The 17819-nt window shown below is 39.5% G+C and overlaps 1 protein-coding gene across 1 annotated transcript in view; it reads right to left on the reverse strand.

The window, feature by feature from the left end:
• Nucleotides 1-17819, reverse strand: part of EHHADH (enoyl-CoA hydratase and 3-hydroxyacyl CoA dehydrogenase) — a 57650-nt gene that overhangs the window by 23566 nt on the left and 16265 nt on the right. The window contains exon 5 of the mRNA XM_007529803.3: nt 13931-14035. Coding sequence (XP_007529865.1) covers nt 13931-14035 — 105 coding nt within the window. The remainder of the gene's footprint in view (nt 1-13930; nt 14036-17819) is intronic.

Genomic DNA, 17819 nt, shown 5'->3' on the forward strand with positions numbered 1-17819 from the left:
TTATTTATCTATTTATCTATTTATTTATTTATTTACTTAGTTATTTATATATTCCCTTTTGTTGTTTTATTGTCGTAGTTATTGATGTCGTCATTGCTGGATAGAACAGAGAGAAATGGAGAGAGGAGGGGAAGACAGAGAGGGGAAGAGAAAGACACCTGCAGACCAATTTCACCGTGAAGGAACTCCCCTGCAGGTGGGGAGCTGGGGGCTCGAACCCGGATCCTTATGCTACCGGTCCTTGCGCTGTGCGCCATGTGAGCTTAACCCGCTGCGCTACCGCCTGACTTCCGTTACTTATTAAAGTCACTCCCCAGTAACCACAGAAGAGAGACAACTATAGGCAGGTTGGCACTAGTGTGAGCCTCCCAAAATTTGAGGGAGGAGAAAAACTATTGATTCAAATATACTTAAATTTGAATTCACATTCATTGCCCAATGGCAATTTTCTTAATTCTTTGATATTTCCTAATATAGAAGAAAATTTAAGTTTTTATTAAAAAGAAATGGTGCAGCCTGTTTGAGCACATAGATTACCATGAGAAATGACCCAGGTTGGAGACAGCGGTAGCAGATTAAGCACACATGGCACAAAACGCAAGGACCAGCGTAAGGATCCATTGGAGTCCCTGGCTCCCTACCTGTAGGGGGTGTCACCTCACCAGTGGTGAAGCAGGTCTGCAGGTGTCTTTCTCTCCCCCTCTCTGCCTTCCCCTCCTCTCTCCATTTCTCTCTGTCCTGTCCAACAACAACAATAGCAATAACAACAGTAATAGTAACAACAACAACAATAAACAACAAGGGCAACAAAAGGGAAAAAATGGCCTGCAGGAGCAGTGGATTTGTAGTGCAGGCACCGAGCCCCAGCAATAACCCTGGAGGGGGAAAAGAAAAAAGAAATGACCCAAGTTCAAGCTCCCAGTTCCATCCTGCCAGGAGAAATTTTCACATACTGTGAAGCAGTACTACAGGTGTCTTTTTCTCTCCCTCCCTACCCCCTCTCAATTTCTCTCTGTCATATTAAATTACTTAACTAATTTACTTTAAAATAATAATAATATGGTATGGGGAATAGGTGGTGGCATAGCTGGTTGAGGCACGTGTTACCATGCACAAACATCCCAATTTAAACCCCTGGTCCCCGTCTAGAGGGGACTCTGACAGTGAAACAGGGCTGCGGGTGTTTCTCTCCCTCTCTTTCTCTCCTCTATCTCCCTCTCTCTCAATTTCTCCCTGTCCTATCAAAACAAACAAAAATGACTCAAGTTTATTAGTGGAGAAGAGGAGGCAATTATTTTCCCTTCTTCCTTCCTGTAAATAGACTGGAAGAGATAGTTCTCTTCCTAAGAGGGAGAGAGATACAAAATACAGTTTACAGAAATTGTTTCCTAAAACATAAGGACTTTCTCTTCTCTAATAAACAGTAAGTGGTGTCTCTCACAGAAATTCTGCAATGGGCAGACAGAACAGTTGGCCTTATTCCTGGATGTGAGAGGTCACCCACAGACCCAGGTAGGACATATAACAAAAGCTCAATTTGGGCATGAATTTAGTCCTACTACACAAAGAAGGGCCATTCCACGCTTGTAAAACACACTATAAATATTCTCAGTAGAAAAATAAATTAGAGAGTAAAACACAAAAGAGAAAGAGGAAATCACAGAGATTTTTTTCTTTTTTTTTTTTAAATATTTATTTTATTTATTTATTTATTCCCTTTTGTTGCCCTTGTTGTTTTATTGTTGTAGTTATTATTGTTGTCGTTATTGGATAGGATAGAGAGAAATGGAGAGAGGAGGGGAAGACAGAGAGGAGGAGAGAAAGACAGACACCTGCAGACCTGCTTCACCGCCTGTGAAGCGACTCCCCTGCAGGTGGGGAGCCGGGGTTCGAACCGGGATCCTTATGCCGGTCCTTGTGCTTTGCGCCACCTGCGCTTAACCCGCTGCGCTACAGCCCGACTCCCAGAGATTTTTTTTCTTAATGTTACAACAATCCGAATGAACATGGGACTGAGGAGATAGCGTAGTGTTTATGCAACAGAATTTCATGCCTGTATGACTATACTTGGTTTCTATTCTGAAATAACGATGAAGATTATCCTACAGATTATAGACTTACCCATCAAGTCTGGTTAAAAAGGTTAACGAAAAGGATTATAGGTAAGATAATGAATTGACTGGGAATAGGTCTAGAGGAGGAATTGGGAGTAGCGTGTAATTCAGCATTTGTAAATTTATGGGATTGAATGTATTATGCAACTATGATTTGAGTTGTGTAATATATTAAATTTGTTGTTTGAGCTTCTTCCTTCAGTTCCTTTACAATTTTGCTCTTTATTGCTATTGCATGATTGGAAGTGTTCGAAACAAAAATTTTACTACAGAGTAATGCGATGTGATTTTGTAACCAGTTTTCTTTGGTATGTATGTAATTTGGATTTCTTTTTTATTTTTTTTAATTATCTTTACTTATTTATTGGGTAGAGACAGCCAGAAATTGAGAGGGAAGGGGGAGACAGAGACACCCACAGCCCTGCTTCACCACTTGTGAAGCTTCCCCCCCGCAGGTGGGGACCGAGGACTTGAAGCGGGATCCTTACACACTGTAACATAACCAGGTGCACCACCACCCAGCTCCATAATTTGGATTTCTCAAATATATTCATTAGTAACTTATCAGTAACAATAGTTTTCTCTTTGTTCAATTTTCTGAGCTATACAAATATCTTCCTTTGATAACTTAATTGTATCTACTTTTGTATTTTATATTTAATAAGTTAGAGAAGCAACCTCATAACATTCAGTTGATTGAATAGTTAGTCTCATTGTCACTATGTCATCTGATGACTTTAAGAACTAAATTTTTAGAGCAATAAAGTGACTATAATGTTAAGTAAAAAAAAAAAAAATCATGCCTGAGCATCAGAGGTCCTATGTTCAGTCCCTGGCATCACAAACAGCCAGAGCTGAATAGTGCTCTGGTAAAAATAAATAAAATCCAAATGAACAAGTAGCCCAAGGCTTCTGTACACAGAATCGCAAATTAGAATCACTAAAAATGGCCAACTACACTGTGCAAACTCAGTAACAGACTTGAGGCTTATTACAGGATCCTGAACTGAGGCTCCCACTTGGATGTCTCCCATTCCCATCTTTGAATAACAGCACACACTTCTCAGCTTCATGCCAGAAACATGCACATGAGAACAAGGAGTTCTTACTCAGTTTGGGAGCTAGCAGGCGGCTGCCTAGATGCAAGTGCAAATAAATAACATTTTTTTCAGGTCCCTCCCCTCCCTAGATTAGCCACAGCAATCTGGTTTGGCCAAGTACCTCTGAATTGCTCTGCTAAATCTATAACACTGCAGTAGTCTGGGAGGCTTCATATAACAAGAGCATTAAGATGCATGAAGCTAATTAACTTTCACAGTCAACTCTCCTGGATGTACGGTTAAGTTTGCAGAGAAATTTGTTGCTATTTCCCCAATCACATTTGTAGACACATGTTAAGCTTCTACAATTCCCTGAGTGCAACATTTGCCACTGGAAAGTTACCTTCCTTATCTCCTTTTCTGTAAGACACAAACTAACAAGAAACTAAACAAATCTTAACCTTTTTCTCTTTCTGTATTTTTCAAGTCAACATTTCAGCAGTAAGGGAGATGGGGTGAGAATAGACTGAATTAATGGGCCACTTTTACAAATGAGAAAAGGGCACCCTCACATTTCATATTAGTTTAAAAAATTGAGAGATACTTCATATACCACGAAAGTCACCATTTGTTTATTTGTTTTTTTAAAGATTTTTAAATTTTCTTTTTAATATTTATTTGTTCCCTTTTGTTGTCCATGTTGTTTTATTGTTGTTGTTATTGTTGTTATTGATGTCCTTGTTGTTGGATAGGACATCGAGAAATGGGGATAGGAGGGGAAGACAGAGAGGAGGAGAGAAAGACAGACACCAGCAGACCTGCTTCACAGCCTGTGAAGCGACTCCCCTGCAGGTGGGGAGCTGGGTAGGGGCTCGAACTGGGATCCTTACGCCCGTCCTTGTGCTTTGCAAAGCTGCCTGCGCTTAATCTGCTGCGTTACCACCCAACTCCCAAAAGTCACCATTTGTTTATTTAATGAACTTTTTTTTTTTTAATTTGTCATTGGTTTACCATACTCTATGTTTGGAAAGTACAACTTCACACTGCAAGAGGTATATAACCCACATCATAACCACCAACAATTCAGGAGGGTTTAATATTTTAACAAGGTGTCCAACTACACGTCATGTTCTCAAACTATAATAAGAACTTTTTACAGCGTTGCTTTTGCTTTCTCCAACAAAACTGAGATGGATTCTAGGGTTTGGAAAAGCAAAATCAAACTGGCCCGAGGCTTCTGGATTAGAAAATGTGACAAGCCTTCCTTGGGAGAAACTCCTTGGCTTTGACTGGACCAAGACAGATTGTTACATATGTCATCAGTAGGGATCCCAGAGCTTTGGGCAGAACTGAGCAGTGGAGTCAATGGTGTCTGACTCAGATCTTAGATCTCCTTTCTTCCCTTTGCCATACATAGTAAGATCGTACCCCTGCTGGGGATTTCTCTGCCATTTTTACATGTGATGTATAACTATGTTCCTCAGACTCCAATGTCTGGACCTGGGCCTCTCCTTCATAAATATGCATGATCCCCTCCCCCCAAAAAAAACCCCTAAAATATGTACAGATAACTACCTCATTCTTTTTTTTTTTAAATAATTTATTTCTTTATTGGGGAATTAATGCTTTACATTCAACAAAACTACCTCATTCTAAATGTACTCTGTAGGGCTAGGGAGATAGCATACTTTACGGCTGAGGCTCTGAAGTCCCAGGTTCAATCCCCAGTACCACCATAAGCCAAAACTGAGCCAGGGCTCTGATTTTTTTCTCTGTGTCTTTTCCCCCCCTTGTTGTCTTTTTTTATTATTATTGTTGTTGTAGTTATTATTGTTGTTGTTATTGATGTCGTCATTATTGGATAGGACACAGAGAAATGGAGGGGAAGACAGAGAGGGGGAGAAAGAGAGATACCTGCAGATCTGCTTGTGGAATGACTCCCCTGCAGGTGAGGAGCTGGGGGCTCGAACTGGGATCCTTACGCTGGTCCTTGCGCTTTGTGCCCTGTGTGCTTAACCTGCTGCACTACCTCCCAACTCCCTTCTCCGTATCTTTGTCTATCTCATTAATATAAAATATTTTTAAAAATAAACAAATGTACTCTGTATAAACTCCTCTTCTCTGAAGTTTTCCAAGTGCGTAGTTTTTTGTTTTTAGATAAACATGGGAGATAAAAGAGACCACAGTACTGAAGTTGGGCTCAAACCTGGGCCATGCACATGGCAAAGCAATAGTTCACCAAAAGAACTATTATGCTGGCTTTGGAGTAGCTTTTTTTTTTTTTTAAGCCAACCCCCCCCCTCCTTTTCTGTACAGTTATTCCTGTAATTTTCCTAGTGACAAAACCATGCCTTTCATAATATCTTATTTTTTAGCATTTTTTTAATTGCCACCATGGTTATTGCTGGAGCTCAGTCAGTGTCAACACTACGAATTGCTCCTGGGAGCCATTCCCACCCCCCCTTTCTATTTCCTTGGATAAGACAGAGAGAAATTGAGAGAATTGAGAGAGAAATTGGGAGAGAGAAAGAGAGCTACCTGTACACCTGCTTCACCACTGATGAAGCTTCCCTCCTGCAGGTGAGGTGTGGGGGCCTGAATTTAGATTTTGTGCATTGTAATATGTGCACTTAAACAGGTACATTACCACCCAGGCCCCTCCCCTACCTTTCACAATATCTTAAGGATATTAATAAGTCAGTTCTGGAAAGTAGTGTTTTCATGGCAGGTGGTATTTGTATTTCCAGGAATTAAAAAGTCAAAACTAGGAAACATTATCTCTAGTCTAATCCTTGCTCTCTATATTATCAGTTGTTCTCAATGTATACCTTAACATAGCAACATTACCTAAGAACCTGTTAGAGATGTAGACTCCACCTTTTTTGATTCAAAAAGGAATGAGTGGGATCCTATAGCCCATGCTTCAGCAGATCCACCAAGTGAATCTGGCACATAGTCAACTGAGAACGACTGCTTCAGATTAAGAGAACTGCACTGATTCCATATAACTGAGATCTATAAATGCCCATATACTTAGTATAATATACTTGATTTTTGTAGTACCTATCTTTCAAATCAATCTATCACCTTTGCTCTGCCAGGTAACCACAAACTGCTATATTTAAAGCAGAGATGGAGAAGTCCAGATCACGACAGCAACAGAAGAGGTTTCTTGCTGCACATCCAAGAACAGTTAGGAATTAATTAGAACAGGGTACTGCTAGTACCCACAGTTTGGGTGTTAGACAGAAACATCACTGGCTTCTCAATCCCTGGAAGCTGAACTAGATTCCTTCAGGCACAGAAAACCTAAAGAAACTGCCAGGTCTAGAGCTCCCCTTCCAGAAAAACCAAAAGGAGCTCTCCTATCTAAATTTGAAGACGAAGCAGAAGAAAAAGAAGGAGAAGGAGAAGGAGAAGGAGACGGAGAAGGAGAAGAAGAAGAGTCCACGAAAAGCTTTGAGTAAGGAAATAAACAGAACCAGAATGGTAAAGTCACATGACAGTAAGAAGTTCTCATATCTCCGTAACCATCCTTAACATAGACGAACTCTTCAAACAAAAAGCATAGGGTGACCAGATGGGCTGAAATGCAAAACCCCATAGTGATCCTGGGTCCATGGTCCCAGAGGGATAAAGAATAGGAAAGCTTCCAATGGAAGGGATGGGATACAGAACCCTGGTGGTAGGAATTGTGTGGAATTGTACCCCTCTTATCCTGCAGTCCTGATGATCATTATTAAATCAATAAAGATTATATATACATATATATATATATATATAATTGACCCCAACTTAAAAAAATAAAAGCAATGGACACTTATGCATGAGGCCTTTAGCTCAAGCCCTGGGGTTGCATATGCCAGAATGATGCTCTGGTTTTCTCTCTTCTCCCTCATTCATGTTTATATACAAATCTTTTTTTATTTTTTATTTTATTTTTTTTACCAGAATACTGATCAGTTCTGACTTATGGTGGTGCGGGGGATTGAACCTGGGACGCTGGAGTCTCAGGCATGAGAGTGTTTGCATAACCATTATGCTATCTACCCTCTACTATACATAAATCTTTAAATAAATAAATTTAGACATTCTGCTTAAAAAAAAGAAAAAGGAAAGCTTCCAATGGAGGGGACGGGATACAGAACTCTGGTAGTGGGAATTGTATGGAATTGTACCTCTCTTATCCCACAATCTTGCTGATCATTATTAAATCACTAATAAAATAAAAAACAAAAAAGAAATACACACACACACACACACACACAAATGCAAAACCCAATAGTATGTTGCTTCTAAGAGGCTCACTTAAACTGCAATGATAAACATAGACTTAAAGAAATACTTTAAAGGGATACAGGGGGTGGGTGGTGGTGCACCTGGTTGAGTGCACATGTCGATATGCTCAATGACCATAGTTCAAGCCCCCAGTCCCCACCTGCAGGGGGAAAGCTTGGCGAGTGGTGAAGAAGGATTGCAGGTTCTGTCTCTCTCTCCCTGTCTATCTTCCCCTTCCCTTAGAATTTTGACTGTCTCTAACCAATAAATAAATAAATAAAGATAATAAAATAATTTTTAAAAATATTAGTTAAAAAAAGGGATACAAACTGGTATTTCAAGTAAAAAAAAACATAAAAAGGAACTACAATACTTGTCAGATAAACCCTACTTCCTGCCAAAAAGTAGTGAGACAAAGACATTACATAATAGTACAGGGATAAATACAACAGAAAGGTAGAAGCATAATATATACACACCTGATACAGCAGCAGCAGTGAATAAAGTAAGTGTTAGCAGACTAAAGGGCAGCATCACAAGAATGTAGGGGCTTTTATACCCCACTTACAGCAATGGACAGACCACCCAGACATAATATCACCAACGTAATATAGGCTACAAGTGACAAACTAGATGAATAAACTTAATAGATATTCACAGAATATTTCATCCCAGAAACCAGACTAGACATTCTCTGTAAGTGTTCATGGAATATTTTCAAGGATAAATATCATGTAGGGACGGACATAAAGCAAGCCTCAAATAAATATGTAAGGTTTTAGTCAACTAATGATCAAAATGTTGGGAAGAAATAAGGTATGAAGTACTACTGTTTTAGCAAATATACTTAGTGAGTTAAAACAAAAATAAATAAATATGTAAGGATTGAAATCACACCGAGCATCCTTTCTGATCACAGAAACAAAAGAACAGAAATTCTAGAATTTTCCATAGCATTCTAATGCATAAACATTCCTGAAAGACACAATACACCTGCTCAGATTGAATAAGAAACAAAATGGAGCCTAACCATTAGATTTGTGGGTATCAAGATCAACATTTAAAACAAACTAATAGGGCCCGGGTGGTGGCGCACCTGGTTAAACGCACACATTACAGTGCACAAGGACCTGAGTTCGAGCCCCAGTTCCCCACCTACAGGGAGAAATCTTTGCAAGTGGTGAAGCAGGGCTGCAGGTGTCTCTCTGTCTCTCTCCCTCTCTATCACTCCCTTCCCTCTCGACTTCTGGCTGACTCTATCCAATAAATAAAGATAGCAAAAAAAAAAAAACAACACAAAAAAAACCCCTAATTTTGGGGCCAGAAGACAGCTCACTCACTTGGTAAAGCCAACACTACCATGTGCAAAACCCTGGGTTTGAGTCACCAATACCAGATAGGAGCACTTGCACCAGGGCAAGCTTCATGAATGGTGGAGTGGTGCTGTGGTGTCTCACCACCTCTCTGCTTCCCTCTCTCTTTCTGTCTCAAAATGAAACTAAAAGGAATAAATGAAACATTCACGAGAAGCAGTAGCATCACAAAGGTGCAAAGCACAGGAGAAACAGAGAAATCTAATTTTGTCAGATCTTTTCTTTTTGTTGATAGGAATAATAAGACCCCCATAAACTGATTTGTTAACTGATCTATTCATACAGTTAAGTCTCTAAGAGACTAGAATCCAGGCCTCCTCGGTTCTTTTATTTTACCAGATTGCACTACTTGTATAACTAAGCAGACACTTGGTTTTTCATTATGTAAATTTAGTGAATCATTTATCAGGAAAAGGTAAACAGTTAAAAAAAAAAAAAAAGCAAGAGTCCTCAGTGCTTACCATTCAAATATAACTACCATAAAAAGCTTGTTATAACTAACTCCTTACAGGTTTTTCTTATGCAGATATGCAAATGAAAACATACACACAGACACAAGCACTTTTCCATTTGCTTTCTACTCTGTACTACACATAAGCATTTTTTTTTTACAAGTTCTTCAATTCTCTTCATAAATGGAAATTTTATTGGCTGAATTGCTTCATCTTTTATTTCACTAATCCCCTCATATTAGATATCTGAATTGTTTCCAGTACATTACTATGATAAACAAAGCTTCAGTGAATATCACTGTTCGTAAATCTTTGCATGCTTCTGTGATTATTTCCTTATGGGAAATTTCCAGGAATAGAAATGCAAAGTCAAAGGGCATATAGAAGCCTCAACACAGAATCGCCTGCTAGGCAGGATCTGCTACAAGCACTGTGATAAGTTTGTTTAAACTCAATCTTACCAGCTTATTTTTTTTTTTAATCTTTGCCAACTCACTTGGGGGAAAAAATGTGTCTTTTAAGTCACTGATGAGTTCTCTTCAATCATCAACTTTAAACAGCTTTTCAGAGGCAAGCATACACTTAGCTATAGAACCCAGCAATGCTATTCTTAGGTATTTATCTAACTGAAAGCAAAACACATGTCAACAAAGATTTATGGGAGCCCAAAGTGGAAAGAGCCTAAATGGCCATCAAATGATGACTAAATAAATAAGTTGTGTCAACTGAGGCCACCACAGGGGGCAAGGAAGAGGGTGGAGGGGTACAAACAGCTGTGGTGGTGGAATACTGGCACTTTGGCAGTGGGTGTGCTAACACATATTTTGATGAGTTGGAAATCCCACCCCTAAATATATATACAGTCCATCAATTAACATTATCTCAACTTTAAAAAAGAAAGTGGGTCTTATTTAGTGTTAAAAAAACTCATGGGGGGAGTCTGGCGGTAGCTCAGTGGGTTAAGCGCACGTGGCGCCAAGCGCAAGGACCGGCATAAGGATCCCGGTTCGAACCCCCGGCTCCCCACCTGCAGGGGAGTCGCTTCACAGGCAGTGAAGCAGGTCTGCAGGTGTCTGTCTTTCTCTCCCCCTCTCTGCCTTCCCCTTCTCTCTCCGTTTGTCTCTGTCCTATCCAACAATGACGACATCAATAACTACAACAATAAAACAACAAGGGCAACAAAAGAGAATAAATAAATACTAAAGAAATACTAAAAAAAAAAACAACTCATGGGGGCTCGGGGGTGGTATGCCTGGTTGAAAACACATGCTACAGTGCACAAGGACCAGGGTTCAAACCCTGGTCCCTATCTGCAGGGGGAAGCTTCACAAGTGGTGAATCAGTGCTGCAGGTGTCTCTCTGTCTCCCTCTCTATTTCTCCTTTCCTATAGATTTATCTCTGTCTCTATAAGCAAAAATTAATAAAATGTTTTTTTTAAAAGGTGTGGTATATCCTTACTACTGGTTTAATAATGAGGAATGAAAAATTTATGAAACACAACAAATCTCTTTTATTTATACTAAATATAACAGTTACAAAAACCAGGTATGTATACATACACACACACACACACACACACAACCTAGATGTGTGCTTATATACGAAATTCTGGGAGTTGGGTGGTAGCGCAGCGGGTTAAGTGCACGTGGTGAAGCGAAAGGAATGACCTAACGATCCCTGTTTGAGTCGCCCCCCCCCACATGCAGGGGGTTCCCCTCACAGGAGATGAAGCAGGTCTGCTGGTGTCTTATCTTTTTCTCCCCTTCTCTGTCTTCCCCATCTCTCTCCATTTCTCTCTGTCCTATCTAACAATGACGACATCAGTAACAATAACAAATAATAACCACAATAACAATAAAAAACAAGGGCAACAAAAGGAAAAATAAATAAGTATTAAAACAAAAAAAATTCTAAAAACCACAAGGGTAGATGAGTGATTGGCCAGCTAGCCCAGTGGCTGAGGAGTCTATCTCAGGATGGGAATCTACTGGAAAAAGGCAAAAGAACACTTCTGAGGATGACAGAACTACCTCTTGATTGTGGTAGTGGCGATACAGCCACAACTAATTATAAAAATACATCAAACTCTAGTTAAAAAATGTGTGAATTTCATTGTGTGAAAAACACATTTCAGTAAAGCTGAATACAAACCAAAACTGAAACAGAAGTAAATTAAGAGCATTTTGGGAAAACCAATCTTATTTTCAATCCTGTATATTTAAAGTTTTGTCTGCATTCATACACACTCTGTGAAGCTCTATTATAGAATCTATGTAAATTTATGTTTTAGACATTTTTATAGCAAGTTTTACATATTCCTTCAAAGTCTTTGTGATTATAATTTAAAATAGCTATATGTAATTTTCTATAGCCCAGAACCTCTGCTCTGCTGTTAACAAGTGAATTACAAAGTTTTAAAGTAGACACTTGTGCCTCAGTATTTGGCTGCCACCTAGTGGACAGACCATATGATGTTGCTGAGATGAAGTAAAGCATTTTATATATTTTAAAACAAAAATAATTTTTTAATGTTTAAAAATTTTAATTTAAGATATAAATTGAAACTTTAAATGAAAAAATACTATTTTATAAATGTCTGGACTTTGACCTTTATCTCTCTCTTTTTAAAATTTATTTTTATTTATTTATTTATTTTTGCCACCAGGGTAATTGCTGAGGCTCGATGCCTGCACTACAAATCCATTGCTCCTGGAAGCCATTTTTCTTATTTTGTTGCCCTTGTTGTTGCCATTGCTGTTGTTATTGAACTGGACAGAGAGAAATCCAGAGAGGAGGGGAAGACAGAGAGGGGGAGAGAAAGACCTGCAGACCTGCTTCACCGCTTGTGAAGCGATCCCCCTGCAGGTGGGGAGCCCGGTCCTTGCGCTTTAAAGTGCCATGTGTGCTACCGCCTGGCCCCCACCTTTACCTCTCTAATTACCTTAACTTCTCAAATATGAAGCTAGGAAAATCAGTTAAGGACAATAATTTCCTGTTGGAATCAAGTCCTTTATGAACTACAAGTGTGGGAGCCATAAATCCATCTTAAAATCAAACAAACAAACAAACAAAAACAGTAATTGTAGGAACCTCCAAGTGTAAACAGCCTTTGTTGTCTGTCAACTCAGTGACGTTCAACAAAAGAATAAGCTTTCTCAGGAAGCACAAAGAACTATGTGATGCAGAAAAATCAAACAAACAAACAAAAAATCCCGAATATTGTCTGGAAGAAAAAGGAGATGCAGGAAATTCATTCCCATTTGAGCAAAATTTCCTAGTTCTCCTTTTAGGTCACCGGTCTCCCAAGGTCCTTGGCCTCCCCAGCTAACGTTTTTACAATTGCATTGAAATCCTGGCTGGCTAGAGCCACAAAAAGAAAGGTTATTTGTGGGAAGTGAAAGGTCTCTGCCAGGGTCAACAACAAAATGACCTTTTTTTTTTTTTAAAGTAACACTGGGGCTCCACACATGCGCAGTTCCACTTACAGACTACAGAGCGAGTATTCTTATTTAATGCTCCGAGTTATTTAGGTAAGCATAGTCTTATTTGCTTTTCTGCCAGTAGCCAATGATGAGATTGTAGTCCTAATACAAGTTCTTCACAAAAGAGTTGGAACCTGACTCCAAGTTCTCTTGTTACTTCTAAAGTGTTCTTCCTTCTCTAGGAAGGCTTGGGCCAACTTAATCCCCCAGCGCCAATTTAATCCTCCCCAATCCCCATTTTACTAAAGAAGGTTGGGGAGAGAGAGAAAGATCACAACACTGCTTTGTTATCCATGGAAACTTCCCTGGTGCTCCTTGGGGACCTCAGGCTTCCCACATGGCAAGTCTACTGGCTAAGTGATTTCTTATGCCCAAGAATTGATTAAAAAAAAAAAGTTTCCAAATGACATTTTGATAGTGAAAGAGATAAAACAGCTCACAGAGGGAGTCGGGCAACGGGTTAGCACAGCGAGTTAAACGCACATGGCGCAAAGCGCAATAACTGGCTTAAAGATCCTGGTTTGAGCCCCTGGGCTCCCCCTTCACAGGCGGTGAAGCAGGTCTGCAGGTGTCTATCTTTCTCTCTCCCTCTCTGTCTCCCCCCATTTCTCTCTGTCCTGTCCAACAATAACAACAGTAATAACTACAAAAACAATGAAAAACAAGGGCAACAAAAGGGAAAATAAATAAATATATTTTTTAAAAAAACAGCTCACAGAAATACCATTTTATTTCTAGAGCCTGTCTTCTGCTTGCTGAGATACTTGGTTTTAATTGTTTTGTAATAGAAAATACATTTATTTAAAAAAATTCAAAAGCTAACAAAGAGTAAACAAAAAGATCCCTTCCAACTGCTTAATTGGTTTCCCAGCCCTATCCCAAAAAGCAACCGGTAACTATGTCTTATGAATCTTCCCAGAAAATGTTCATATACCACCAGTTACAAATATATGTTTATCCATCCCCTCTTTCTAATTATACAACAATAAACCATTATACACAATAATGCCTCTTTCACTTATTGCAATATATCAGTGTTTATACCATGTCAGCGCATAGTTTTTCATTTGTTTTAAAGCTCTATCATGTTCCACCTTGTATATGTCACATATAGCAGTTAAGAAACCCTTTACTAAAATGGATATTTTGCTTGTTGCTAATTTTGTTCTATTTTATTGTTACCTTCTTACCTGAAACTGCCTGGGCTAATTTGATGGCTTCTTCAACTGGATCTGAGTTCACAATTTTATCTAGAATCCCCAACTTGAATGCTTCACCTGCCAAAATATGTTTCCCTAAAACAAAAACAAAATGAAACAGAATGATGTGAGACTGAAGCAAAGCATTGTTCTCTCTAGCAGAAAGGGTTACCTATCCTGGATATACACATCTATTATCAAATCAAATAAGCAAGTACCACACTGACTGTAGAAAAGAATACTATATAAGTAAGAAGAAAAGTTGCACTCAGGCTCAGGCTCTTCTGTCAACAACCGTATCAGAATCACAATCTCACCGTTGGCAACTGGCAGAAAAGCAAGTAAGACTATGCTTATCTACATAATTCGGAGCATCAAATAAGAATGCTTCCTTTATAGTCTATAAACATTCATAGAAGCACCATATTCTATTTAAATTTAAAATTTTATTTTATTTTTATTTTATTTATTTATTCCCTTTGTTGCCCTTGTTGTTTTATTGTTGTAGTTATTATTGTTGTTGTTGTTGTTGGATAGGACAGAGAGAAATGGAGAGAGGAGGGGAAGACAGAGAGGGGGAGAGAAAGACAGACACCTGCTTCACCGCCTGTGAAGCGACTCCCCTGCAGGTGGGGAGCCGGGGCTCGAACCGGGATCCTTGTGCTTTGCGCCACCTGCGCTTAACCCTCTGCTCTACAGCCCGACTCCCTAAAAATTTTTTATTATCTTTATTTATTGGATAGAGACAGCTAGAAATCAAGACGGAGGGGGGTGACAGAGAGGGAGAGAGACAGAGAGACACCTGTAGCACTGCTTCACCACTTGTAAAGTTTTCCCCCTGCAGGTGGGGACTGGGGGCTTGAACCCAGGTCCTTGCTCATTGTAATACATGTGCTCAACCAGGTGTGCCACCACCCGACCCTTAAAAATATTTTATTTATTACTTAATGAATAGAGACAGAGAGAAATCAAGAGGGAAAGAGGAGACAGGGAGGAAGAGTAATGGAGGGAGAGGGAGAGAGGGAAGGAGAGAGAGAGAGAGAGAAGAGACCTATAACATTACTTTACTGCTCATGAACCTTTCCCCCTTCTGATAGGGATGGGGGGGCTTGAACCTGGGTCTTTGTCTATTGTAACATGTAAGCTCAATCAGGTGCACCACCATGCAACCCCCTAGAAGCATTTTAGAAGCTAAATAAACTATAAACTATGTTTTATAAACTACAGATCTCTGTGAAAATGAGATGATTTATTGTTTAATGTACTTATTCTTTTTCATTATGTGTGTATGTGTGTGAACCTGGGGCCTCATGCATATACAGTTACACCACTCTGACCACTTTCTCTTTCAACTAGAAAGACAGAAAGAGGTAGGTAGATGATAGATAGATAGATAGGTAGGTAGGTAGATAGATAGATGGATAGATAGGTAGATACGTAGGTAGATATATATATATAGATAGATAGATGGATAGATAGGTAGGTAGGTAGATAGATAGATATCACAGCACTGGAGCTATAGTGTTTCACATGTGATGCTGTGGCTTGAACCTGGTCCATGTGGATGGCAGGCACATTTCCTACCTGCTAAGCTCTTTCTCCAGCCTTTTATTTTTTCTTAAGAGAGAAAGACACACTGAAGCATGACTCCTGCTATGTTCCTTCATTTTATCTGGTGTTGGGGAACTCAAACCAAGGCCTCACACATGAAAGGCGTGTGCTCTATGGCTAAGCCACCGCCCTGATGCCATGACTGATTTTTCCTTATGACAATAGAGGCAGTTTCAGAAGAGCAGTAGTATCTACCTTATGCCAGCTTATAGCTGGGATTTTACATTACAAAAGGAAAAAAAAAAAACCTAAGACAGTGTCCAGACAGAAATATAGTTAGGCAGCAAGGAGGTTACTGGTGAGGCCAACAACATATACATTCTATCAATATTACTCAGGACAAATGTAAAATTTTGGCTGCCCAGCTTCTTGGCAACCTCCTTTGGTTTATAGAATCGCAGTTATGTGAGGTATGGAGTCCTACCTCCAGCTACAGTGGCTGAGATTGAAACAGAAGTGATCAGACAATGATTTCTTCAGGCATGTGGCAGCTAGAGGGTAGCCTATGACCTAAATCTGGGCAAAAAAGAATGTTTTCTTGGGGAATTTTAGCATCGATTTTGACACTTCTTCTAGCGTTTGCCCTTCTTCCAGTCAACAGCATCAGGTTGAAAGCTGTCAGGAGCTGCTTGTTGCTGGCTTTGAAAGTGACTGGGATCCATGTGGATTCAGTCGGCTAGGAAGGATCGTCAGTTTCCCCAATGAATGAGTACTCACGGGATGCACCACGAGAAGGTCGATCCAGTGATTTTGACACTAAGGCACAACAGCATAAATAGCATTTCACACAGTGGCGACACCTAGTGTCAGAGAGAGGTAGTGCCAGGAGCATCAACCTCCAGCATAGAAATGGCTGCCCTAGGGTAAGTTTAGAAGCAATCACAGAAGCCAGACCTTCACCTTCTGCGCCCCATAATGACCCTGGGTCCATGCTCCCAGAAGGATAAAGAATAGGGAAGCTATCAGGGGAGGGGATGGGATATGGAGTTCTGTGGTGGGAATTGTGTGGAGTTGTACCCCTCTTATCCTGGTTTTTGTCAGTGTTTCCTTTTATAAATAAAAATTAAAAATAAATAAAAAAGAAAGAAAAATTTAAAAAGACAGTTAATAAATAACCTGGGGCAGAGGCAACTCTATAAGAGCAGTATTTGTGCAGTTTTCTGGAAGTACCTTTGAAAACAGGATTCCAGGTCTCCTCTGGGGGTGTGTAGGGTAGTGGGGAGCAGGTGAGTGGCTTCAAGAGTGAAGTCTCCTATTTATAAAACCTTTTGTCTAAGGCATTGAGAGAATTGGCCTCCCCAGATCAAAGGGACCAAGTGGTCACAGAATGGAAGACAGAAACCTGGGTACTAATTGGGACAAATGGATAGGGTGAAAGGAATGGAATGGATATTCCTTCAGTTACAATTTCTTATGGCCTGCATACATCATAAAAGTAGAGAGTACCATTAGGATTCCCAGAGAGTTTATGAGATTCCAGGTACTTGTATTGTATTTCAGGGACTTAAAGACACAACTCTATATGTTGAACTCAAATCCTCAGGATGAATTTTTTTTTCCCTTTCTTATTCTTCCAGTGTAGATAACAGTCACTGCCCACAGACTCAATAGAAGCCTTGTCCAGAGTTCTTGTAAGGAGATCCAGGGACAATTGTGTGAGTCTTCTCTTCACCAAATTGTGTAATCTCTCTCTCTCTCTTTTTAAAAAAATTTTCTTTGAGCCTCCTGTTTGAACTTTTTAAACACACTTTTTACATGGAACCCTTTCCAGATGTCATTTTAAAATTTCCCCTGATACTTAAAGGAGGAGTGCATGATTTGAATGCTAGTTTTCTTATAATTCACTGTGACCTTTTTAATGCAAATCAAAATCTATCATATTCTGTTTTTACTTTTCTGCCTATGTTAAAAATAGTTATCTCCCTATAAGCAGAAGTACTTTCGAAAAGGTTGATCCGGGTTCACTTCATTTTTTTTCATGAAAGAAGTCAGATTTCTTCTTCATTTCCCTGAGATATTCTTGTCTTTCAGAGTTAACATGGAAAGTCACAAAATTCCTCAATATTCCCATACATGCTTTACTTTCTGCAAATCGTAGAATTTTCAGAATCATTTGCACTATTAGAATTTCCTCCTACATGATTATGCTTGGTGACATAAGAGAGGCACTAACAGATGGTTTCATTCACATGTGGAATCTAGAGAATTGATACACATGAACTTGGAAACAGCAACAATAACAACAATAAAGAAAGCAGAAGCAGATTCG

The sequence above is a fragment of the Erinaceus europaeus genome, chromosome 14 (genome assembly GCF_950295315.1).
Source record: "Erinaceus europaeus chromosome 14, mEriEur2.1, whole genome shotgun sequence".
NCBI classification, from domain to species: Eukaryota; Metazoa; Chordata; class Mammalia; order Eulipotyphla; family Erinaceidae; genus Erinaceus; species Erinaceus europaeus.